The sequence below is a fragment of the Lemur catta genome, chromosome 21 (assembly GCF_020740605.2).
Source record: "Lemur catta isolate mLemCat1 chromosome 21, mLemCat1.pri, whole genome shotgun sequence".
NCBI lineage: Eukaryota > Metazoa > Chordata > Mammalia > Primates > Lemuridae > Lemur > Lemur catta.
This window is the reverse complement of record NC_059148.1, coordinates 19621105-19645411: the sequence shown is the minus strand read 5'-3', so window position 1 is coordinate 19645411 and position 24307 is coordinate 19621105. Positions and strand designations below refer to the sequence as shown.

The window sequence follows — 24307 nt, the reverse complement described above, 5'->3', positions numbered from 1 at the left end:
AGGATTGTTGAGCCCAGGAGTTTGAGGTTGCTGTGAGTGAGGCTGATGCCACGGCACTCTAGCCTGGGCAACAGAGCGAGACTCTGTCTCAAAAAAAAAAAAAAAAGACTTAGCAGAGTTCCTGGAATGTAGGGGGAAAATGTTAGCTTCTTCTATTACACATCCATTTAACATTTATTTGAATAATTATGCTGTATCAATAAATACCTTTTTAATGAAAGATTTTATGGCAGAAGGGGTGTTTCTCCCTCTTCACCCTTTTCACTTGACCAAGTTAGAAATTTCCAGTGAGTTTATCTGAACCATATGTGACCAACAGACTGTTGGCTGTATGTAGTCCCAAGTTCTGTTTCTCTAGACTTTCTCCCCAAAAGGCTGGTCTAAGATTGGCGCTCTAATATTCCTGTCCTGTGTCTAATTTTTGTTGTAGTGTCTCTGTGGACAGTTACACATGAAGCCATCTTTTCAAGGCACTCTTAGGAGGAGCTATTCCCAAACCTGACTGAATATCAAAATCACCCTAGGAGCTTTGTAAAATTATGAACTTTTAGGTCCTACTCTAGGTCTACTGGATCAGAATCTACAGGAGTGGGACCTATGAGTCTGTGTGTTGTTTTAAAGTCTCCTAGTGCCTCTAGGAAGATCAGCCTGGCTCGAGAACTGTCAGAATCAATTACTGCTAAGATCACTTTTTTTCTTTTTCTTTCTTTTTTTTTTCATAGACAGGGTCTTACTCTGCCACCCAGGCTGGAATACAGTGGCATCATCCTAGCTCACAGCAACCTCAAACTCCTGGGCTCAAGTGATCCTCTTGCCCCAGCCTCCCGAGTAGCTGGGACTACAGGTGCACACCCCCCACACCTGGTTGATTTTTCTATGTTTAGTAGAGACAGGGTCTCACTCTTGCTCAGGCTGGTCTCAAACTCCTGAGCTCAAGGGATCCTCCCAGAGTTGCTAGGGTTACAGGTGTGAACCACCAATCCTAAGATCACTTATTAATGACACTGCACGCTTAGCATTGTCCTTGGTACATTGTGCCCATTACCGACGTTAATCTGCAACAATCCTCGGAGGAGATACAGGGCTGTATTAGTGTTCCCATTTTATTGATGAGAGAACTCACAGAAAGGTTAATAATTTGCCCAAGTCTCTCAGCCAGTAAATGATGGTTTCAGAATTGAAATCCAGGAGCACGTTCAATACCCATGAGCCTCGCTGTGCTATACAGTCCCTTCCAATCCTTGACTCTGTCTCCCTCTAAATGCACTTTTCCAAGTATATACATACTTGCACGGTGCATTTCCAAGGACATCCTGGCTCTGATGATATAAATATCACCTTTAATTGTAGTACATCAATATAATGGAATACCGTGAAGCCATTAAAAAATGATGCAGCTCTATATTTATTGACATGGGAAAATATCCACAAAGCAAAGTGAAAAAGCAAATCATGATGAAGTGTACCGTACCCATTTCTATAAATAAAATGAATCCAACATGGGCTGCAAGAATAAATGAAGTCATTCTATTTGGGTGAGGGCTGAAGGTAATTTGCACTTCTGAGCTCACTGTGGCATGGTCAGGCTTCAGACTAGAATTCAACATGTTGCTTTTGGCAAACAACAGGGAAACTGGGAAGACACAGTTCAAGGTGGGACATTGCTGCCCAGGAAGCTCTGTGAGCCTAGGACTGACACTCTGGATGTGACGGAGCAAAGAGGAAGCACACAATCATGGCCGTGGCCATGAGGAAGCAGTAGAGACCCATCCGCCTTCGGTTGGGAGGGGGCTACACCCAAGGTGTCTGTGGGGGCAAGGTGGAGTCTGGCTCAAATGCAGGAAGGCAGGCAAAGGCAAGCCCTGGGTTCACATTGTACCTCTGCTCTCAGAGGATGGACTTGTGCATGTGGGGTCTCCTCTTGGAACCTCTGTCCCCACCTGTAAATGAGTGGAAGGCTGCCCTCAGGGAATCTGCAGGAAACCGCCTAGGGCAGGGCCTCCCCACACAGAGCCCGGCCTTCCCTTACCGACCGCCCTAGCAAGAGCAAAACCCATGTGGGCACCAGGTAGGACCTGCACCCGCAGGTACCATGGATCCTAGTCGACCTCAAATCAGGGAACGTGAATGATTTACCCTCAATCTAGTGATCCTTCTGAGTCTGGGGAGGGTTTGGTCTCTCTGCTTGGACCACCAAGAAATGGCACTAGCACAGGTGAAAATAATGGCAAACTTTATTGGCATAAATCACAGGAATTGAAATGGGCAAAGCCAGAAGTTTACAGAGAAAAAAATAATCAAAATCAAATTATCAAATAACCATTGACCCAGACGGTGGACCCCAGAAACCCCAGTCCCTCTTGGGGAGGGGGCTGAGGTGGGTCGCTGTAAACAGAGCAATAAGGCCTGTGGGTGGAAGTGGAGACATCAGAGGTCCAGAGGGGCCAGGCGGACCTCCCCAGACCCCGGCCCCAAAGCAGGGACCCTCTTCTGAGATCCCAGCACTCTCAGCCTCTGCTAGGAGGCCAATGTGGTAGTCTGGATCCTCCTCCCGTTAGGCCCCTGTGGGGTTCCTTTCCCTAGACCAGGAACCTCGGGCCTGGCTGCTCCTGTTTCATCCTTGGGACAGAGAGCTCTGGGGGCTTCCCATTGCCCCAGCAGGGTCCTGTCGCCTGCTCAAAATCCTATCAGGGCAACTTGCAACCACCTGGGGCCTTCTCTCCAGACCTGCTGAGTGTTGATCCCACCTGTACAGGGGGGCAGATGTGGGGAAGTGATATGCCCAGTGGAATCAACAAGACCAAAGAGACTTTCACAGCCCTTGTGGTCTCCATCTGACACCAGCTTTCCTGAGAAGGCAGAAGAGAGCCCCAGAGAAGCGGCGAGGAGGCTGAGCATGTTCAGTGGGTTCTCTTTGTTGCCAAGAAGTCCACAGGGGAGCAGAGGCTCCTGACGGCTTACCCAGACAGGAAGCAGCCCCCAGAGTGTACTTCCCCTTCTCCCCCAGGAGCAGGACAGATGAGGTTCAGAATCCTAGGCCCATGAGGGCAAAGACACCCTCAGACCAGTTTCACTGAAGAGCTTGCTGGCCTGGGCAGTAAGGAAGGGGTTTCAAAATACAGCAGTTTATAAAACAGTCCTGGTGAGCTGTGAAGTGGAAGGAGGGGAGTCACAGAGCTGCTCCCCGTTCACCTGCTTGTGCTAAGAAAAAATAAAATACAAATCACTTCCCCACCCCAAGCCCTCGGTACAAAGCAGACTCCATACCAAGGCCGCCGTCACTGACAGGCCCGGTGGCGGTAGACAAGGAGAAGAGTACAAAAGGGGACATCTTTAAAATCTCTTCAAAATCATTTTGTAGAGAGAAGTAAAAGCAACTCAGCGGTATGAATTCAAACCTCAGTGTAGAAATCTATCAAAGTCGGTACAGTGTCCAGGCACGGGTGGGACCCCCACCTCACGCCAGCCCCGAGACAGAGGAAGTGACTAGAAAACCTTATTGCTGGAGAGGCCTTTCTCAGTAGAACCCGGGCAGGTATAAAAAGGGGAGGTTGTGGTGAGGGCTCGGGGTGGGGGGGACAGTCGCCCAGGCCCGGGGAGGCTGCAAGTGCAGAAGGAACACAGGGAACCTTCTGTGGCCCCTTGGACTCTTCCCCCCTTGGACGCATGGATGGATTTATGCTGGCATTGTCTGGAGGGAGCCAGGTGTCCCCCAGCACTCTCAGAACAGGGACAGTTAGGTTGGGGGACAAATAAGGATAAAAAGAGACCCCATCTGGCCCTGCCTGCCCTCCCCCCCCCCGCCCACCCCCGGCTCCACTGCTGAAATGACGAGTAAGAGATGGCTCCAGTGTGGGTGCTGGCTGGGCCAGGCCAGTTCACGGGGACACACAGGGGGAAGGGTGGGGTCCTCCTGCCTCTCCCCACCCAGGGAGGATGAAGAGTGGGCAGCCCGGGGTGAGCTGCAGGAGGAAGGGAGGAGGCCCAGAGGCAGGGGTGGAGACGAGCAGGCGGGACCCCTCACGGCCTCTTCCCACCCTGCACCAGTTGAGGACGAGGGTTCCAGTTTCAGCCGGGTTTGCCCCTTCACCCCCGGCGAGGTCTCTGGGTCACAGTAGCAGTCGGGGACGCTGGCTGGGGAAAGGGGGCGGAGGAGGGGTGTGGGGTGCCTAGCAGAAGAGCTTGAGGAAGCAGTTCTGACAGTAAGGCTTGTCGTTCTGCTCCTTGAAGGTGCCCTTGTTGAGCTGCTTGAGGCAGAAGGCACAGACGAAGTGCTCCGGGTGGAACTTCTTGGCCATGGCGGTGATGCAGCGGCCCGTGATGGGCTTCTGGCAGCCGGAGCACAGCGAGCCACGCCGCTCGTGGTAGTGCACCTCGCAGTAGGGCTGCCCGTCGTGCTCGAAGAAGCTGCCGTTGACGAATGGCGTGAAGCATTCCTGCGAGGCACAAGGAAGGGTGGGGTGGGAGAAGGGGGCTCAGGGGTCTGTCCCCTCATGCTGGGGCAGCACCCAGTGTGATGGCCAGAGACAGTCATGGTTGGCACACTCCTGATGACTAGGCATTTCCAACATGCCAGGTGCTGTGCTAAATGCTATTCTGTTCTCCCGGGGGAGGTGACTGGGGCAGACAAGTTAAGCGACTTGCCCAAGGTCATGCAGCTGCCAAGCTGCGCAGCCTCGATTCACAGATAAATCTGACTCCTGGGCACTTAACCAGGTGGCTGTCACTGTGTTCCCAGAAACACTGGTGCTGGAAAAAACGGTCTGTGTCAAACCCTGCATCCTAGATTCTTGTTTGGAGATTCAGGTGCACATTTAGGTATAAAAGGCTCTGAGAAGTCCTGCACTGAACAGTGTTTTTCTCAAGCTTACTTGGACAGAGGGCCCTTGCTGAATCTCTAATAACAATGTGGGACCCCATGACCCCCCAGAATGCAGTTTGGAAATCACTGCCCATTTCTGTTGAGTGTGCTATATACTTGCATTATCTCATTTAATTCTCATATACTCCAGTTCTGAACATGACCGTCTCAGGGCCACTACACAGGACTGGGGGACGTGTCTACCTTGCTCCTGGTCTGTCCCAGCCTCAGTACAAGCCCTGGCCCAGGACCTATCGGCTTTAAGGAAGTAAGTATATTCCATTGCCTGCTCACCGCGTTAATAACCCCAAACGAGGCCTCCAAGTTGGATCCAGAGAGCACAAGGAAGAAAGCCCCTCTCCCCACCGCCTGCTCCCAGCCCCCTCCAGATGTGCCGGGGCCAGGGGACACTCCTTACCCGGCACACAAAGCACTCGGGATGCCAAAGTGTGTTCAGGGCCGAAATGTAGTTCTCCAGGATGGCCCGGGCACAGCCGCCGCACTTGGGCGCGAACATGTCAAAGTAATCCTTGCGGCAGTAGGCCTTGCCGTCTTTCTCGTGGAACCCTGAGGAGCAGGGGTTTGGGAGACAGAGTTCAGGCTTCCAGAAGTAGAGTCACCCTGACTCCCACATCAACAGTCTCCTGCCTCCCGCCTCCCGGGAGGTGGCGCGTGAGTCTGCCTGCCCGTACCTTCGGGACCGAAGAAGGCTCCACACTGGGCACAGAAGAAGTGCTCAGGGTGCCACGTCCGGTCAAGAGCTGTCACCACTTTCTGTGAAAGTAAAATACGGGATCAAAGCCAAGCTGCTGCCCCACTGGACAGATCCCACCACTGAGACTCACAGGCAAGGAAAGAGCAAAACACCCCAAGGTCAGGGTCTCTCCTCATTGGCCTGGGTTTGGATCCCGGCCCAACTGTTTCCCAGCTGTGTGAGCCTCAGGATGTGCCCTGACCCCACCACCTGCACCCTCAGAGGGCTCCCGCGGAGACGAGAGGAGCCGGTGTGGCGCAGTGCCCGGCCTGAAGCACCGGCTGCCCCTCCCCACCGCACGCGCCACGGGACTCACATCCAGGATGGGGCCGTTGCAGTAGTAGCAGCGCGGGGAGAAGAGGTTGTGATAGTCCTTTTCACAGTAGGGCTGTCCATCCCGCTCAAAGAAGTTCCGGGATCCGATCTCCTCCTGGCAGTGGGTGCAGACGAAGTGCTCCGGGTGCCACGTCTTCCCCATGGCAGTCACGACCTGAGGGGGAAGACGCACTGTGGGGCAGGGCCGAGGCCAGGCGTGGAACACCCCCCACAGAGGAGCACAGGTCCCCGTGCCCACCGGCCACCACCTGTCCCCCATCACCTGTCCGGCGATGGGCTTCTTGCAGGCCCCACAGACCCCTTTGGCGACCGTGGCAACGCCCAGCTTGTTCAGGTCGGACTGCAAGCTCCCCAGCATGCTGTCTAGCTGGCTCCCGGGCTTTGGGGGCCCCCCAGGTGGTGAGCTGCTCCCTGTCTTCCCCTGGGCCATGAACTGTGGAGACAGGGAGAGGGGGCTGGTCAGGACTTCCAGTGCTTGGGCCTTGGGGTCTCGCAGCATCACGGCATGGGGGGCAGGGGGTGGTTCTCTCCCTCCTGGACAGATGGGCAGGTTGAGGCAAGAAGTGCGACCTCCTCTAGGGGCCGGAAGAGCCCTAAACGTGGGAGTGGCATCAACGGGACCTTATGGTGGTCAGAGGAGCCCGCAGAGGGTCAAGAGGAAGGGTCCCAGCACCCTGCTGGCATGAGCAAGCCCAGGGAAAGCATGACGTGCAGCAGCTCAGCCCCCGGCCCTGGGCACTGACCCCTCCCTCGTCCTGCCCTCCGGGGCCGCTCTGCCCGCCGTCCGCCCGGCACAGCTCCCCCTCCGCTCTCTGTTCCAGGCCCTGGATCTTAGGTGGGGAGGAGACGAGGATAAGAAATACTTTTTAAGAGTTAAGGGAGAAAGAATAAGAGACTTGTCACTGGATCATTTCACAAAAAGGAATTTAGAATGGGATGAGAGGATTTTTTCCCCCGCACTGGCAGTACTAAAATCAGGAGGAAAAAGTCTAGACAAAAACAGCCCGGAGAGAAAGGCCCAGGGAGAGATGCAGAGGGAGAGGGAGGTGAGCGGCCAAAGGCCCAGCACACGGGAAGGGGTGGTGACCGTGGTCACAGCACAGGGAGGCCTCGGCAGGTGCTGGGCCTGGGGGAGGAGACGGGTGGCTGGTGTCCCCGGGAATGGCTTCCTTGGGTGTGAGCCTGGGGCAGTACTGGGGGTGGCTGGGGGAGGGCAGGCAGAGGGGGGACCTGCAGCTGACATGGAGAGGGGTGAGGGCCTGGGCGTCAGGTTCAGCGAGGGTCCAGGGTTGAGGTCTAAGCAAGGCCTGTGGTTACTGTGCTGGGGCTTGTGGATGGAGGGGCAGCGTGTGTCTGTGTGTGTGTCTGTGTGTGTGTACAGCACACACACGTGTACAGAGTCGGGGGCGGCACGGGTATGAGGACGGGGACAGGAAGGGCCGGCGCTGGGGCCCCTGGGAGGCCTGCCTGCATCGGGGGGAAGAGCGGGTCCTCGTCCGTCTGGCAGCCCACAGACCTCACGGTGTGGGGTGCAGGAGTGGGAGGGGCGGGGCCCTGCACGTCCTCGTCACAGGGCTCTTCCCCCCCACTCGGGACCCCAGGAGAACCACGGGCACAAGCTGAGGGCCCCGGGGGCGAGGGGGCAGGCAGGCTGGGCAGGGGAGAAGAGCTGCTGGCCGAGGCGTCTTTGCGATGCTGGAGTAAAGGGACAGAAGGAGGAGAAGCCAGGACAGAGATGGTTCTTCTCAGGGGAATGGGAGAGCCAGGAGGGAAGACAACCTGGGAAGAAGAAGGAGGGAAAGAGATGAAGAAGACCGAAGAAACCACCAGCTCAGCCAGTGGGGTTGGGGGGGACACCCCAGGCTCCCCCACGGGAGTGAGGCCAGCCTTGCAAGGCCACAGGATGCAAGAACCACCCAACCACCCCCAAACCTCCCCCCTGGCCAGCGCTGGGGCCAGGGGAGAACCAGGACCCCTGCCGCCTGGCCCGGTCCCGGCCCCCGACATCTGGCCACCTTCTCTATAAGCTGCCCCCCGGCCCGCTTCCTGCACGGCTGCACAGTGATGACGACGCCCTCGGTCAGCCAGTCCTGGGCAGAGGTCCCTGCCGCCTCCTCCTCCTCCTCTGCCTCCAGCTGGATGCCCAGCCGACCCTGCAGCTCTGCGATGAGCCGCTCCTGGGACGGGGTCCTGCTCAGGGTGGCGGGGTCCAGCCGGCGGCGAGGGGAGGGCTCCCGGGACCTGGGGTGTGCACGGCCCGTCTCCTGGCTCCTGATCTCGGAGCGGATCTGGGGGGAGGGGAGGGGAGGCTGTCACAGCCCCACTCTGGGCTTGGGCACAACGCTGCTCAGGCCACACTCAGGTGCCCCAGGGGAGGGGAGGGCAAAACAAAAGCAGCGAGAAGAGCCAAGGTGAGCTGGGTGGAGGCGGGGGGCAGGCAGACTGGCTCGGGAGACTTCTGACCCGGCCAGCATTCACCTCCCAATCAGCCTCGGACCCCGGGCAAGGCACTTAACGTCCATGGGCCTCAGCTTCTCTGTCCTTAAAATACAGTCACAGTATTTTCTTGGCTTACCTCACAGGGTCATTGCGAGAATTATTTGGGAGGATGTAAATGGATGCTCTTGACAAGGCATAAGGACTTTTCTTTTTTTTGACTTACAATTTTAGAGTCTTTCCTTTCAGTAAATCTTTTAACTAGTTTTTCTTTTGGTTTATATTATTATACTATATTATACTTGGTTGTAGTGTTTCGGGGGTTTTTGTTTTGTTTTTGGAAAGGGAATAAAGTTTTAATCAAGCAGGAAGGAAATAATATTACCAGTACCGTCAGCCACGGTTTACTTGGGGACCACGTGCTGCGTTCTAAACACGTTCCATGAATTATTCAGTTCTCTGGACAACCTTGGTGGAAACGGTCTATTATTATCCCCATTTTAAAGATGAGAAGACTGAGGCGGATGGAGCGGGTTGCCCAAGGTCACAGAGGTAGCAAGCGTTGGAGGTGTGGTTTGTATCTAGGTCTATCTGCTTCTGAAGTCCATGCTTTTAACCATTTCCCGCATGTCAGAATGTCAAGGGCAGCTCGTCTTTAAGGGAAAAGCCTTAACCAAGCAGGAGGTGGGTTGTCGCTACGAGAGATGCTGGAGTCCGGGGAGCTTTGCTGGCCCCGCAGAGCCTGTCGCCAAATGCAGGTCGTCGGGTGGCAGGCCGTGGCATCTCAGTGTTTTCTGCCCAAGCAGACATGCGCGGAGTGGGAGGCTGCATGCAGTTAGCGAGGACTGGCCCACATTCAGACCCGCTGGGGGCCATGCCTAGCAGCCGTGCGAGCTGGCGCCTGCCTGGCCAGAGGTGGCAATCCTCTCCGTGGCGTTGGGTGTGCCCGTGACCATGGCATCGGGAAGCTCCGGCCGTTCCTTCCTGGCCTTGGTAGCGGCTTCGGTGGTGCCCTCTGGGCTCCTCGGGGTCTCAGGTCCCTGGGTTGGCCTGGTCAGGCTTCCCCTCTTAGACATCTCTCCACCCAAGGGCTTCATGTTAACTGGAACAGGGCTGCAGCTTCCCAGCCTCCCTGCCTCTGGCCTTGCCCTCTCCTTCCGCTGGCCACGTTCCTCCGTGAGACTCCAGGTATCTGGCAAGATGGCCTGACGGTCCACAGCCACGACCACTGGCTCAGTGACTTCTTGGAAGCTGCGAGCAGCTCCACAGGGAGTCTCAGGCCTGAACGCCTCCAAAGCCCATGGCTGCTCCCATGTGGCAGTCACGGCCTCCTCTGGGCACAAAGGATTGGCTGGTGGCCCCCGGGGGTCTCCAGGCTCCTGAGGACGTGTGCTCCCAGCGCAGGGTAGAGTGTGGCAGGGAGGAGCCCCAGACAGCTCGCTCGTGAGGTTCGGCAGGTGCCTGCCATCGCAAGCCTGGCTCTCTGCACCACATGGCCCCAGAGAACCCTCCACGGAGGGAGACCTTGAATTGCAGGTGTCAGGCGTCTCCCCAAGCCCAGCCAAGTCAAGCCAGCTGGGGGCCACAGGAGGTGGCAGGCCATGTCCCCTCTGTTTGGTACAAGTGGCCTTCGGGGTGTGGCCCTGGCCTCGAGGGGAGGGCTTAGTGGTGGACGGCAGGAATACAGACGGCATGGGAGGAGGGGGAGGAGGAGGAGGAGAAGGAGAGAGTGAGTGGTGTGAGGACGCAGCAGAGCTGGGCAGCAGCCCCGGGGAGCCCAGCGTCACGGTGGAGGAGCTGGTCTGGAGGAGGAGAAAGACAAAGGCAGGGGGGAGGAGAGAGAGGAGAGGTGAGGAGGGCTGCTCCTTGCAAGGATGGGGGGCGCTCAGCCTCTATACCGACTAAGGTGGCTTCAGGACTGACGCATGGGACTGACGCACGAAGAAGATCCAGACCCCAGAGAGGCTTTCCTGGGCTTCATGTGCTTGGCCCTCATCACACCCAGGCCAGAAAGCAGCCACGAAGCCATGCCTGGGGGGCCGCCCGGAGCAGTATGGGGGAGAACAGACTGAAGTGAGGTGGGCAACGGGGAGACGCGTGACCAGGCAGGTCAGCCCCAGGCAGCTGCTCAGCCCGGATGCTGGCTCAACTCTCGGCCGCGTCCTTCCTGGGCAATCCCAGCTCTCCCACATCTCCAAGCCCTTGCGCCAGGAGCATGGCCGGAACCAGTGCCACTTCTTGCTGGGCACCAGGACACGGCCGTCTGAGAAAGCAACAGCCTGAGAGGCGCCAGGGCAGGGCTCCCTTAGGCCGATGCCTGAATTCAACTTACGTGCTTCTGACTGTAACTGTTCAGAAGGCCTGGAGCTGGAATTATGGCACACGAGGCTCACCCCATACCCCAGCCGTGCTCCATCCTTTACCATGAAACCTTGGCACCATTGGGGCCAAGAGTGCACGGGCCACTCACTCCCCTCCCAATATTCTCGGAGTCGTGCCCCCAGAGGTCTCCTGCTGACCCACAACCCACGTGGAAGTGTGAAGCCAGCAACCGCTGCAGAGTTCTGTCGCTATCAACCCCCCTTGTGGCACTGCAGCCTCTAAACAAAACTGTCTCAGGCCTGGCAGGGCTGGGAGGCCTGGAAGGGGAGGGGAAGGGGCACGTCGTGCAGGACCTGCCCAGTGGCTTCCCAGATAGAGCCTGTGGGAACTCAGAGGCCCTGGAGGCAGAGAGGGAAGGAAGGGAGGAGGGTGGTGAGAGAGGCCCAGGGACTCAGCAGCCAGAGGCGGAAAGAAAGAGGATGTGTTGAGGACAGCGAGCGAGCGAGCGTGGGAGATGGGGCTCCAGGGCAAGTGGCCTCTCAGACACGGGATCCCAAGTCCCACACGGCCCAGCACAGAACACCCTCCCCCGCCAAGAGCGGCCATCACACAGGGCCCTTTGTCTCAGTGTCCCGGCCTCCTGATCCCCTCGCCCTGAGTGGCTGGGAGCACCCAGGGAGGAAGGAATGTCCCAGCTGAGCGTTTCTCTGGCTTCTCTGGCTTCACCGGCTGCCACAGCAGCTCAATCCCCACGCAGACAAGCCTGGCCCTCCCTCCCCTGTATCCTGGTGTCCTGGCAAGGCCAGGGCACTGCGGGGGCCCTAGCCCAGGGGCGAGGCACCCTAACACCGAGGGGCCAAGGTCCAGCGACTCGCACTGAGGTAAGGGAGGAGAAGGATGAGGGAGGGTGGCAGGGTAGGGAAGGAGGGGTCATAGGGCACCTTAAAATCCGACAGTGAAGCCATCAGCTCGTCCAGCTCCCTGGTGGCAGAGGAGGCCGAGATGCGTGTCTGCTGCTGGCTGGAGACTCGCTGAGGGCTGCCCATCTCGCCCTGGTTCACAGTGATGGCGGGGCTGCGGGACAGGCAGGGCTTCAGCAGGGAGCCCAGAGTCCAGCCCCAGGCGTCCCAGGGGATCGGACCAACATCTCAGCTCCCCCAACCCCAGGGAAGCCCACTGGCTCCCCAATCTTTCCTGGGAACCCATCACTGGGAGGCGCCTGTCAGCCAGGGGGAGCTGGCTGGGGAGAAGAGAGGGTGGTTCAAACGCCACCTTTCCCAAGAAGACTCCTCTGGCCCCCCAGCCCAAGTGAAAGCTCGCCTGTTAAACAAGCCCTGGCACCCTGTATGTTTCCTCCACAACACTGTACATAGGTGTGAGATGATTACAATAACATGATAACCCTAATAAGAGCTCACATTATTAAGCACTTGCCATGTGTATCATGTGCTACGAGCCAGAAACCTTTCCAGGCGCTTTACGTGGATTATTTGGTCTCACCTCTACCAAGGTAGGTGGTCTTGTCTCTGATATCCCATAAACCCTCATCTCATTTGACAGATGGGAAAACTAAGGCTTGAGAGCTGACAGTAACTGGCAGAGCCAAGATTTGAGCCCTATTGTGTGGCTGTGGCTCAAAGCCTGGGCTAACAGCTGCCAAGCGGCAGGCGCCCTTGGTGCGCACGACGTCCGTCTCTTCGGATCAGCAGTGGCTGGCTTAAGGCAGGATGGTGCCCACATGACTCACCACTATACCCCCCAGTGCCTGGCAAACAACGGGCACTTGAGGGAATGGGTGACACCAGGGCTAAGGGGACAGACACTGTAACCTGGGCACTGGCTCGGTCAAAGCTTCCCCAGCGGGGAGAGCCCAGGGGGTACTCACACGGGGCTGGGCACAGAGCTCTCCAGTTCATCCAAGAGACTCTCCACGCTGGGCCGCACGTCCTCCAGGCCCCGGCCCCCATTCCGCTTGGGCTTCTCTTTTGTCAGGGGCCCGGCTTTGCCCCCCACAGGGCTGTTATTCTCCGGGACGCCATAGTGGGGGCTCAAGGCCCCGGGAAGTGGGGGGCTTGAGTTGGCCTCATCTTGGAGAGAGAGAGAGAGAAAAAGGCTGCTTAGCCCCAAAGCCCTCTGGGGAGCCAGAGGCCAGCAGCCGGGCAGGGGGGTCTGGCAGGCCCCTGCCCAGGCCCCGGTCCTACCTGCAGGGAAGCCTGGGGGGTTGTGCTGCACGGCGTTCAGTTCCAGCAGCAGGCGGTCGAGTTCAGAAAGGTTGCTGCCCAGGGAGGAGCTCATTACGGTGGGTGAAGGTTCAGCCGATTTCTGCTTGTTGGGGAAGCTTCGAGAGGCAAAGGGAAGAAGACAGTGAAATACTCTCCAGCCTTGCGCTGGCTTTCGGTCCCCAGATTCTCAAGAAGAGTAAGGCGGAGAGGTATGAACTCTCCCCCAGCAAGAAGACAGAGGGCAGGGAAGGGATGTTGTGAGAAGAGGGGAAGAAGGAAATCTTGCATCAGTTCCTCAACTACACGGAGATGTTGTGACAGCCCGGCCCGCCCGCAAGGAGACGGCAGTGATTAGGCAGACTGGCCAGGCAAGAGGCAGAAGAGCTGGCCAGGGGCCTCAGGGCCTCCTGCAGCTTAAACCAATGACCCAGAACCCCCAGCGCCAGTTGTCATGCCTGCTCCCTGGCCTCAGCTGCCTCCGGCCCTGACCAGGTCCCTGAGATTTCCGGGCAGGAGGGGAAGGTGCCGGGGAGGGGCCGGCCAGTACCTGTAGACGTGCTCCTCCTCGCCCGCTCGGGAACCCGGAGAGCCGTCCTGAGGGTTGGAGGCACTGGAAGTTTTGGCACTGGAGCCGTACACAGGTGACGGGGACTGAGGCTGCAAGAAGGAGGGCGCTCAGAGCCCCCCCACGAGGGGAGGAAAAGGAAGGGGGGACAGAAACAGCCCGAGTCACCCCCAGAAGGTTCCTGCTCACAGCGAGTCTCACCAGGGAGTTTCCAGTCTGGCCAGGAGACCTGTGATTAACACTTGGTCACTGCCCCCTCACGTGGTGGGCGGGAAGAGCAGCGTCCGGTCGGGGAGAGCTGATTCCCCCAATTCCATTCCTCCACCAGCTCCCCAGCCCTTGCCAGATAGGCTCCTTCTGCCCTCCAAGCCTCCGGGGGCTTCCCAGCCCCTGTCCCCACCCTACCTGCTGGTGGATGAATCGGGAGCCGCTGGGCTGCCACTGGTCTAGGGGGTCGAGGATCGTGCCATTGAGGGCCTCGCTGGATGGGGGTGGAGGGACAGGGGGCGGCACGGCAATCTCCTGGTACGTGTGGTTTCCAGTTGGGTACGAGTAGGGGGTCTCCTCGGACAGGAACACGGGCCGTTTGGAGATGTGGGAGGTGGTGGACTCCAGGTCCGCCAGCAGGGCATCTGCGGGGAGACGGCCCGGGGAGCAGGTAAGGACCAGGGGCCCTGGGAACTCCCAGTGGCAGGGCCCTCCCTGCCTGCACCTCAAGGGTTAATGCCTTCTAGCACCTGCCCCACCCACAGGAGAACAACCAGCCTCGGGACAGGAAGCCTGCCAAGAACCTGGCCAAGAACCGGCTCCCAGGGCTGACCTCTCCTCCCCAGCCCAGACCCAGGGTGCCCCGGAGGCTCACTCCTGGGGCTGGCCCTGGGGCCGCTCCTACCTCTGGGACCCACGCACCTGGCTCTGCCTTCCCTCCTGACAGGGCTGCACCGCTGGCCCTGAGTGAGAAATGCCTGCCCGGACCTCTGAGTCCGCAGGGCCCCCGCAGAGAGAATGGGCGGGAGGGGCCCCACGTCATGGGGAGGGGCCCGGGCAGTGCCAGGCCCTCACTTCACTTCCAAGAGCTTAGGCTTTTTCAGCCCCCAGACTGGAGGGGGGCGCCTGAGGTGGTACCTGCCCCCCTGACCAGGTAGAAGCAGAACCCCAGGCTCTGAGCTCCTCCTGAGGCCTCAGGCGATGGGGCAAGGTGTGTGGGGAGGTGGGGGCTGGAATGGGCTGGTGCAGCGGCCCCCACCCCCTGGGTGAGCGGGGGACAAGAATGCCCTGTTGGGGGCTCTGTGGGTTGGCTGTTTCTGTGGAAGCTTGGCCGGCAGCCTGGTCCCAGAGGCTCCAGGGCCCCACTATTCTGCTTTTAACAGTAGCAAAGGAGCCGAATCAGCCTCAGCGCAAGCTTCCATTACCCTGACCTGGCAGCCAACAGGGGGGCCCTAGGTCTGCCCCATCCCCAGCCAAGAAGGGCACAGCTGGAAGGGAAGGGGTAGGAACTGCTGACACCCCATCCCTTCCCCTCCCAGGACCCTTAACAGCCCTAGGGCCCAGAGAGCCCGGCCCCAGATGCCACACCCTCATTCTTGCCGTGCTCACGGACTTGCTCACTCTCGGCTCCCTGCTAACCTGCCGGGGTCAGGGAATGCTCGATCTCTAGCCCTCGGGATAATCATCATCAAAAAAGTAATGGCTGAGTTCATTGCCATTTCTTAGTACCAGGCACCATGCTAGGCATGCTGCACACACCGTCTCAGTTGACCCTCTGAATACTCTGTCAAGTTGGAATTCTAGCAAAGCCAGGGAGTGGCAGGACTGTCCGATTCCTCGGAAGCCCCAAACCCTAAAGAACTGGCCTGTACAAGGCTGCTGTGACCACAAGATGCCATATTTAAAGGGTTCGAATTCCTGAATGTCGGGAGCCCACACTTTGAAGGCTGCCAGTCTGATGCTTGCTTGTGGCCCTGACCCCTCCCCTACTCAGAGGAGGGAAGAGGGAACAAAGCCCCCACCCAGGGCCTCACCTTCCCCCAGCTGCCTGTCCTGATCTCCCACCCCCCAGGCTGGCCACACCTACCCCAGGCTCCTGCCCAGATGGTTAGAGGGGAGTCTGACACCCCAGGTCCTGGTCTCCTGACTTCCTGCAGCCTCCCTCCCCCTCCGGGTCCTCCAGAGAAAGTCTGGCTTCCTGTCTCTAGCAAACCGGAACTAGCGGGAGTTGGTATCTCTAGGTGACAGCAGAAAAGGAACCAGTACCCAGGCCAATCCCAGTGGCCCCTCCAGGGCCACACCTGCTGCCCGGGCTTCACACAGCGTCCCCACTTCCTCTGGGCTCAACCCCGCATGGGCAGGTCCCTCCTCCATCATGGGTGGAGCAAGCTGTGACGCCCCACGGGGCTCCCCAGAACAGGCACCAAGTGCAACCCTGGCAGCGACAGAGAGAGCAGCTGCCCTTCCTGATCACCCACCAGGGCCGGGAGCTGCACCTGTGCTACCTGCCTTCCTCATCACATTACACTAGCATGGGTGGTGACTGAGGTCCAGAGGCAGAGTCCTGTCCCCACACTGCCAAAGCTGGCCGAAGTGACAATGCTGGGCTCTAAACTCAGGTCTCTCGGGCTCCAAACACCCAATAGCAGGGAAAGGGTCACCCTTCCCTGTCAACCATTCTGAATCAGGGACTCTGCCAAACGCCCACAGCCCCGATTCTCAGCTTGGTTTATTGGTTTACAGACTAGATTCAGGTTTATGATTCAATGGGCTCTTTTCAGCACAGATCCCTGTGTTCGTCGACTGTTGGTGAGAGGATGCAGTCCTGGTGACAGAGCACAAGGTCACTAGTTCTGCAGTTGAGACAGACCTGAGTTCAAGTCCCCGCTCCTTCCCAATCCACACCACACAGCAAATCGCTTAGCTTCTCTGAGCCTGTTTCCTCAGTAAGCTGTGGTGAATAACCCCCACCTCACAGGGTTGGGGTGAGGTTTATAAAGGATAGGCAGATGTTACAGTACATTGGAAGTTGCAAACATCACATTTTATTTGCTTTGTGAAATCCAGAAAAATGTCTTCATCCAAGGAGAGCAGGGTAGGATGCAAAGCACCAACTTCTCCTCCTAAGTCTTTTCTGGGTAGAATCTGGGCAGGACATGAAAAGGGCAACCTTGAAGATAAAAGTAAAATAATAAAGTAACATCCAAAGTGTGGTATGTGGGGCCCGGCTCTGTGGGTTGAGCCTGTAATCCCAGCACTTCTGGAGGCCGAGGAGAGTGGATCACTTAAGGCCAAGAGTTCAAGACCAGTATGGGCAATATAACAAGACTGCCATCTCTAGAAAAAATTTTAAAAAGTAGCCAGATATGGTGGCTTGAGCCTGTAGTCCCAGCTACTTGGGAGGCTGAAGCAGGAGGACTGCTTGAGCCCAGGAGTTTGAGGCTGCAGTGAGCTATGATTGCATCATGCACTCCAGCCTGGATGACAGAGCACAACCCTATAAATTTTTTTTTTAAGTGTGGCATGTGTAGATGTCAGGGAGAAGGCACAACATTTTCCAATTTTCTTGAAACTTTTGTCTGTATGAGAGAAAGAGAGGAACCCCAGCAAGTACACACACAAGCCATAGGGTCTCTAGTACGGCTTCCTCCCTTCCCTCCACCCTTAATCCTTACCTTGAGATTTGGGCAGGACTTGATGTCCAAATCACTAGGCAAGATGTAGAGGGGTTGGCCCCCAAACCTCCCCCCAGCCCAAACCCCTCACAAAAGAGAGCCAGGAATATAGGAGGCAGCCAAGGAGTAGACTCTGAGCTCTACTTTGGATTCCAATGGGTGCAAATGCCTGATGTTTCCCCACAGGCTGCAAAAGGGTTAAGGGCCAAAGTCTCCTTGCGAGCTCAGCACACTCCTCCCCTGGCTCGAGTAAACAGCCAGCAGGCGGCTGCACAAAGGGGTCCACCTGCAGGCAGAGCCCCATCCTAGCAGGTTTGCAGCTACAGCCCCTCATTCGGCTCTAAATATTCCTTCCACTCACACCCCATGGAAGGTGTTAGGCTGTCCCCTTTTCGGAGAAAATGGTACCTACTAGAGCCCTGCAAGACCAGGAACACACCCTCCCTTCCCACGTGTTGGGAAGACAGGTTCCAGACACCCTGCCTGGAAGCCCTCATTCTGGCTAAGGAAGGCCTCAAACTTCCTTGGCATTGCTCTACTAAGTTTCCTGGTCCTATCCCAAGACCCTCCAGACCCTTCGCCCTGTGGAGGAAGGTCTCCCTGGGGCTTCCATCCCCTTTCTGGAGGAAACCACGCTGGACTCTGCAGCCTTTTTGCCTCTCTGGGCCAGCTGACACAGACCCTGGCACTTGCACCCACAGAAAAGGGAAGGCCAAGGTCACTGGACAAGGCAGTGCAATGTGTTGGGGGGTGGGAGGGGCTGTCTGGAGGTCAGGGGCAGGTCGGGTGCAAAGTCCCCAGCAGGCCAGGGGCAAAGGCCACAGAGCTACAGAGCCCTGGCGAGGAAGGGGTGCGGACCTCCGCCATGCCCACCAGGGGGCGGCATTGGCCAGTCGGCCTCCTGCCACTGGGCTAAGCAAAGGTAACCTGCAATCACGGACTCCTCCAGCCCCGCCGGGGAAGACCAGGAGCCTCCGGCCAAGGGCGCAGTGGGGAAGCTTCAATCCTCAGAGAACTGCTGAGCTTGAGGGACAGAGCAGGCCACTAGCAGGAGCGCGAGATGGCCTGGGTGCCAAGGCCCCGGGGCCGTGCCTGAAAAACACTATCATTTGAAGGCGCGACCCAAGCGTGACACGCAGCCTGGCAGGGGCAGAGAGGAAGAGGCCCTTTCCCGGCCACAGCGACCAGCGACCCACACCCAGCGTGATCCTTAGGAGCGGGTGGGAGCTGCTGTCCCCGAGTCCTGCCAGTCCCGCCACTGCTCTGCTCGGAGGAGGAGGGGACTGAGGGGCCGGTCTGCCCGCATTCCACTGCAGATGGAGCTGCGCCCCTCACATTCCCATGCCAACTCAGGGGCAGAGGGAGCCCAAGGTCCCCTTGCGCCCCCAATGGGGGGGATGTCCCCAGACCTCAGCTCTGGGGACCCAGGCTGACCCAGGCCAACACACTGACACATGACACTCAATACTGGATTAAAGAGAATCAATGAAACCCTTCCGCCCCCAATGCCAGCTAGAAACAAGTCAGGGCTCTTTCACAAGCTGGGCTTCACCCTCCTACCCCAGCCCCCGCCACATCTTAGCGTGTGATAACGACTGTCAGGACCAGAGGCCTGGAGCTGGACGGGCGCCAAGAGAGATGAGATAAAGGTCCATCTCTTGGGGGGGGTGGGGGAGGACCCAGAGCTATTCCATTCTCTCCTCCCGGGCTCTGAGGACGCAGATGTTACAACTTGCACAGGGGAATTCTGAGTCACACACACTGCGCAGGGACTGAATGGCTTGCATAGGCTCCTTCACTGCTCTTGTGCCTCAGTTTCCTTGTCTGCCCCATAGGAATTCTACCATTTTACTCACAGGATTAGGATTAAATGAGAAAAATAGATACAAAGTGCTTACTTAGCACAGTGCCTGGAATAGTGCACCCAGTAAATGGAGTTGCTAAACAGATGCAAGCTCCCTACCAGAGAGGGGTTTAGCCCTAGGAGGGAAAAGAGAAATAACCTCCCCACCCCAATCCCACTCCTGAGGGCAAGGGATGCCACAACCTAGTCCTGGACCAGCAGGAAGGGTGACCATTCTGGTGAAAACGAGGTTGTGGGGAGAAGCCTCCCCACCAGGGCTCCACCTCCAGACCCGCAGGTGGGACAGGAAAGTGCGGGGCGCTGAGCTGGCTTTCTGGTCCCTTCCCTGAGCTTACAGGCTGCCCTGCCACACCAGTCCCCGTGCCCCCTGCCATCTGCCCACCTTTGCCACTCTGGACTCCTCCATCCGGCAGCCCCGGGCAGAATGAGAAGAGGCACTGACTCTGGCCATCAGTCAGGCCCCACCTTGACGTGCCTTGCGTTCTTGAGGCCTGGCCTGGGAGAGGCCCGCAGTAAGAGTAAGATCTTTTCAAGCTGGCTCACCCACCTTCTTTCCAAAGGCCAGTTTAATTCAACTTTCATCACCCCAGACCCCCAGGGAGGGACTGGCACAGCTTCCTTCGGAACTGACAAGAAGGAAGGAGCAGCAAACACCACCCTGAAAGCTCCGGCACAAGCAGCAGGGGGCTGCCAGGGCACAAGGGCCTCCCCAACAGCCCAGGGCCAGCTGTCTATCTCTGCCATTTAATACGAAACCCGGACTCCCAGAGAGACAGCGCCAGCTCTGCAAGTCCCCGCCCAGAGGGGGTCTGGAGAGCCCAGCCTATCTTATTGGGCACTGAACTCTGGGCAAGGGAGATGTCGGCCCCCTGCTGACCACCTAGGCAGCCCTGGTAGCCTCGAGTGTCAGAGAAGCTACTAGGCTTCCTGCCCAAGCCCAGGGATACAAGCAGTAAGTAAGCAGGGCCTGGCGCTTCCTAAGGAAGGAGCTACGTAAACAGCAGGACCAGCTCAGGGATGGTCTCATCTCAGCCCCTTTGGTGAGACTCTTCCAGATTAGGAAGGAGAGCCGAGCGGGAAGGCAGGTCTCCCCCCTTCCCTGGCCCCAAGTCCCTCTCCCCTCCCCCAGCCCAGAGCACATGAGCAGTTAGAGCGGAGGTAATCTAATCCACAGCGGGGTGCTTTTACTCCGTGAGTAACTCCCCAGGAATGGGGAGCTGGGTATATTTATCCTGATAACCGTCCTCAGAGGAAAGACAGATCCGTGGCCAGTAAGGACCAATCCACGATTAGGGCAGATCCACTCTGCCCCCACCCAGCCCCGGGACCTAGGGCCTGGACACGGACTAGGAACTCAGTCTCCGGGAGGGGCCTTCCCTGCCAATCTGGGCTCTTGTCAGCTGTCTCCTCTCCAAGAATTAAGCTCCAGAGAGCAGGGGCCTTGTCTTGTCTTGCTTGATGCCGTATCCCCAGGAGCTAGACTGAATGGCTGAATGACAAGGGGGCTGTGAAGAGGAGGAGGATGGGAAGGGAGCAGTGAGCAGAGAAAGTAGCCAGTGCCGAGCAGCAGGAGCCAGGATGCCCTGATCCGAGCCCAGCATGCTGGGTGCCTGTCAGCGGATCCTGGAAGCTCTCTGGACGTCTTCTCGAGCAGTAGAATGGGCAGAACCTGACTTGTCCCCATCCCTGGTAGCGAGCTCGGAGGAGGAGACACTACTCGATTATGGGTGAGATTTATATAGCACCTTTGAGCTCTTTGGAGTTAGCCTAAAATCTAAATCCCAGATACTGCTATTATCTGAATCCCAGACAGGAACTGCTCTCCTCAAGGGGATGGATGAGAAACGATCAATACCATAGTGTCATTTAAATATTTAATAGCCATGCCTGGAGGTTAGGAAGACTCAGCCACCAATTCTCCTCCGCTGACTCATGCCTCACTCAACAGGAACTGCCATTTTACTCTCACAGCCCTCAAGGAAGTGTGGGCTGGGGGGGGTGACACACAGGAAGCCAGGGGAGAAGGCCGGGAGTTTTCCAGTCTGCCTGCCGCTGGAGGAGGAGGGAATGGTCACTTGGATAAGGTGGCTCTTCCCTGGGCTTCCTACGTGCCTGTCATAGGAGGGTGATTTCCTGCCTGCTGATGAGCCCTTCCCTGCAGAGGCTGACACAATATGAGTATGCAGGCAGGCTCGCTTTTTCATTGGGTGCCTGGCTTGTACCCAAGGTCACAGGGCCCAGGTAACCGGAGATCCCGGAGAATAAAGGCTGAAAGGCAACTGCAGAGGTCACCCTGAGCTCCAGGCAGAAGTGCAACTGTGCCGGGCCCCTCTGCACCCAGCAGGCCCCTGGCTGCTGCCACTTCCCCATCTGATCGGGCTCTGGGCAGTGAAGCAGCAGATGAGAAGACGTTTACTCTGAACACCTCCGCACCGCTGCTCCGGCTACAGGCACAGGAGCTTAGTCCAGACGGGCCAAGAGCAGAGTCTCTTTCATATTGTAAATAACTCATCTCTCCCCTCCAAGATCAGCGGGCCCCTCCCTCCTCCAGAGGCTCCAGAACACCATGGACGCACCTCAGTGATCAGATTTCATCCACCTCTTCAGGTCACCCAGAGACTCTGGACCTTTTAAGGTCAAGTCTAGAGGCCCCGCTCAGGCCCAACCCACAGTTCCTTCAATGGGTAAAACCCAGATTCCTACACAAAAAGACAGTCAGCCTCGACCCAGGAGACTCATGTGCCGGAAAGGTTCTCAGCTATTCCAAATCTACCCAAATCCATTCCTGCAATCCAGGCCCTTGAGGCAAATTGTTCTGTTGCAGAGCAGGGCGGCTCCTAGCCCTTTCACCCCTGCTAATCACCAACAGAGGTTAGGAGGGGCTCAGAAGTGAGTCATCCGCCCCACAGAGACCCAAACGAAAAGTTCAAAAGTTTGCCTGTTCCTGGGATGAGCTGCAATCTTTTCACGATTTCACGATGCGTGTGGATTTCACAGCACCCGTTACCCACTCTGCTAGTCGGGCTCTGCCTAATGAACACAGCCCAAGATGACCATGCAACAGGCCAGGGCTTCTCCTTTTTGCTGGCAGCTGGGTCACTTCCCTAAAGCGGCTCTTGCTTGATTTCCTGATTGCCCGGTCCTCCTTCCTCATAGCCCCTTAATAGCTCCCACATTAACTGGTCGCCAACTCACACCACTTCCTGTCATCACTTGCCTCCCTTTCTGTCCATCACAGGCCGCCTTGGACCCCTTGGACTGGCATCCGATCCACATGCAGTCCCTTCTCAAATTCATTCACAGCCCACTGCGCTGGGTTCTCCCAATCTAACCTTTCCTGCAGACACCATCGGTCTGAGCTTCTTGGAGCCCTGCCTTTCTTGCGTGCACTCCACACTTCACTCTCGCCCTCCTACTAGAGTGCAGGCTCTCCGTGGACAGGAACCTCCTTCCCCGCCTGGGTCCAGAGGGCTGGGATGAGTGTGTGCTGGGCAGGGGGCAGTCACAATACTCACCCACTGATGCCCTCGCCCCTCTCTGCCCAGGGGACAAGGTCAGAACCCCTGGGGTTGGCATTCTGGTCTTAAGCCTCTCAGAATATGGCCCCAGACTAGCCTTCACCACCTCCTCGGGCCCCCTCACTGCAACCCACCTCTCCTGCCAAGCCGGGCCCCCCTGCCCTTTTCCCAGCTGAGCTTTTATTCTCAATACTGAATGTGCCTCTCCTATGGGGATGTCCATACCCCCAGGGGACAGATGGAGGCCAGGGGTACAGGAAGCCACCTCAGGATAAACCCAGAACACCTTCTGAGGATCGAGTTTGCTCAGAAGCAAGAAATTTAAATCACTAGCTTAAATTGAAACAAGCAAAGCTATGTTATGGAGGCAAAGGCAAAATGCAAGTGAAACCATAAGATCAAAAGAGAGGCTTCAAAGAGACGTTTTTGCACATGCTCTTGGGGACTTTGGAGATGTGGATACTGGGACGGTCCCAAAGCTGTTTGCACACCGTTCTGGCATCCCACCTGCACGGCAGTGTAGTGGAAAAAGCAGGCCTCCCAGCAGTGAGTGGATGGGTTCAAATCCACCGCTTGCCAGCCTGGGTAACAACTGCCTAGGTCAATCTGGGCTTCAGTTCACTCGGACACCTCATAGCACACACGGTGCGTAATGGATGAAAAAGGAGGTGAAAGCCATCGTGGTGGCTGGGGATAAAATGAACACGAGCGCCCCACTCTGACACAGAGGGGACACTCAGTAAAGAAATCTGCATCCCTGATCTTCATCTCCCTTAAGGCCGGGAGGGGGAGGAGCTGGAGCCAGGGACGGCAGCCAGGGATCCTGGGAGCTGTGACAGGTTGTCACTAACTCGGGCCTTCTTGCTGAGCAAACCACTGACCTCACCCTGTGTCTCGGGTTCATTCCAAGTCCTCCTTGGAGAACATCTGCTAAGCACAGCCGCCTCCGACACATTGCCTAGCAAGGACAGAGGCAAGAGGGAAACGCTGCAGGGCTCTGGCACCCCCCACCCACCCCACCCCATCTCTACTGCCTGCCGGGAAGTCACAGCCGTCTGAGAGCCCTGTGGCTTTGAACCCAGAATTGCGACAATAGAAGGAACTGCCCAAGAGAGAGCCCCTGCTTCTGCCACGGAAGCTCCAAGCCTAGCAGAGTGCCAGGGCTGCATGGCCAGAAAGCTTTGGAGGGGCCGAGGAGGAAGGGAGCGAAACACCCTTCCTGAGCATGTACTACAAGCGTGTACTATGAGCCTGGCCTCACAGTCGCGTTTTACAAATTAGGATGTACTACGAGCGTGTACTACGAGCCTGGCCTCAACAGTCGTGTTTTACAAATTAGGATGCAGATGGCCAGAGCAGTCCAATGAGCGTGCTCTGCAGGCAATCACAGTCCTCCACCGCCTGCCTGCAAAGCTCACCCGTGCTCCCCCCAAGAGGGGGCTGCCCCAGGCACCGATCTCCAGCCTCGACCTCGAGGAGGTGGCTTAAGAATCATCAGGAGACAGACAGGGCTCCACTGTGCGCACCAAACCAGCCAACTGAGGAGGACAGAGAGAGCTGGCCTGGACACTCCAACCCACAGTCGGCCTAGACGTTCTTTCAGTGGACAGCCACGTGCCTCACCCAGGCACTTACTCTACCGAGCAAAAAAGCAGGCGGTTCCCGGTTTCTTCCTCTACACCGCTGGTCCCACCTACCCCACACCTGCAGAACGCACACGCACACTTGGGACACACAAGCCTGAGCCCGGATCTGCGTCTCAAGCCT

General features: G+C 57.5%; 1 protein-coding gene and 1 long non-coding RNA gene across 7 annotated transcripts in view; both read right to left on the bottom strand.

The window, feature by feature from the left end:
• Nucleotides 1–2216: 2216 nt before the first annotated feature.
• Nucleotides 2217–24307, bottom strand: part of PXN (paxillin) — a 45399-nt gene continuing 23308 nt past the window's right edge. Inside the window, exons 1-15 of one of the 5 annotated variants that reach the window (XM_045534685.1) lie at nt 14406–14515; nt 13902–14128; nt 13479–13588; nt 12911–13047; nt 12595–12796; nt 11651–11783; nt 9293–10189; nt 7967–8239; nt 7419–7730; nt 6695–6781; nt 6214–6384; nt 5932–6105; nt 5554–5635; nt 5280–5428; nt 2217–4436 (exon numbers count right to left, since the gene is read on the bottom strand). In XM_045534685.1, coding sequence (XP_045390641.1) covers nt 4170–4436; nt 5280–5428; nt 5554–5635; nt 5932–6105; nt 6214–6384; nt 6695–6781; nt 7419–7730; nt 7967–8239; nt 9293–10189; nt 11651–11783; nt 12595–12796; nt 12911–13004 — 2841 coding nt within the window. In that variant the 5' untranslated portion in view covers nt 13005–13047; nt 13479–13588; nt 13902–14128; nt 14406–14515 and the 3' untranslated portion in view covers nt 2217–4169. Of the gene's footprint in view, nt 4437–5279; nt 5429–5553; nt 5636–5931; nt 6106–6213; nt 6385–6694; nt 6782–7418; nt 7731–7966; nt 8240–9292; nt 10190–11650; nt 11784–12594; nt 12797–12910; nt 13048–13478; nt 13589–13901; nt 14129–14405; nt 14542–24307 lie in introns of those variants that run through there. The other 4 variants (XM_045534680.1, XM_045534682.1, XM_045534681.1 and 1 more) reach the window with 4 other exon arrangements.
• On the bottom strand, nt 16506–20006 carry LOC123625939. Of its 2 annotated transcripts, none has more exons than XR_006730689.1 (2): nt 19405–20006; nt 16506–16653 (listed from the first exon to the last, which is right to left on the bottom strand). It is a non-coding gene; the product is annotated as an uncharacterized LOC123625939 (long non-coding RNA). The 2 variants fall into 2 exon arrangements; XR_006730690.1 differs by lacking the exon at nt 19405–20006 and adding an exon at nt 17159–17801.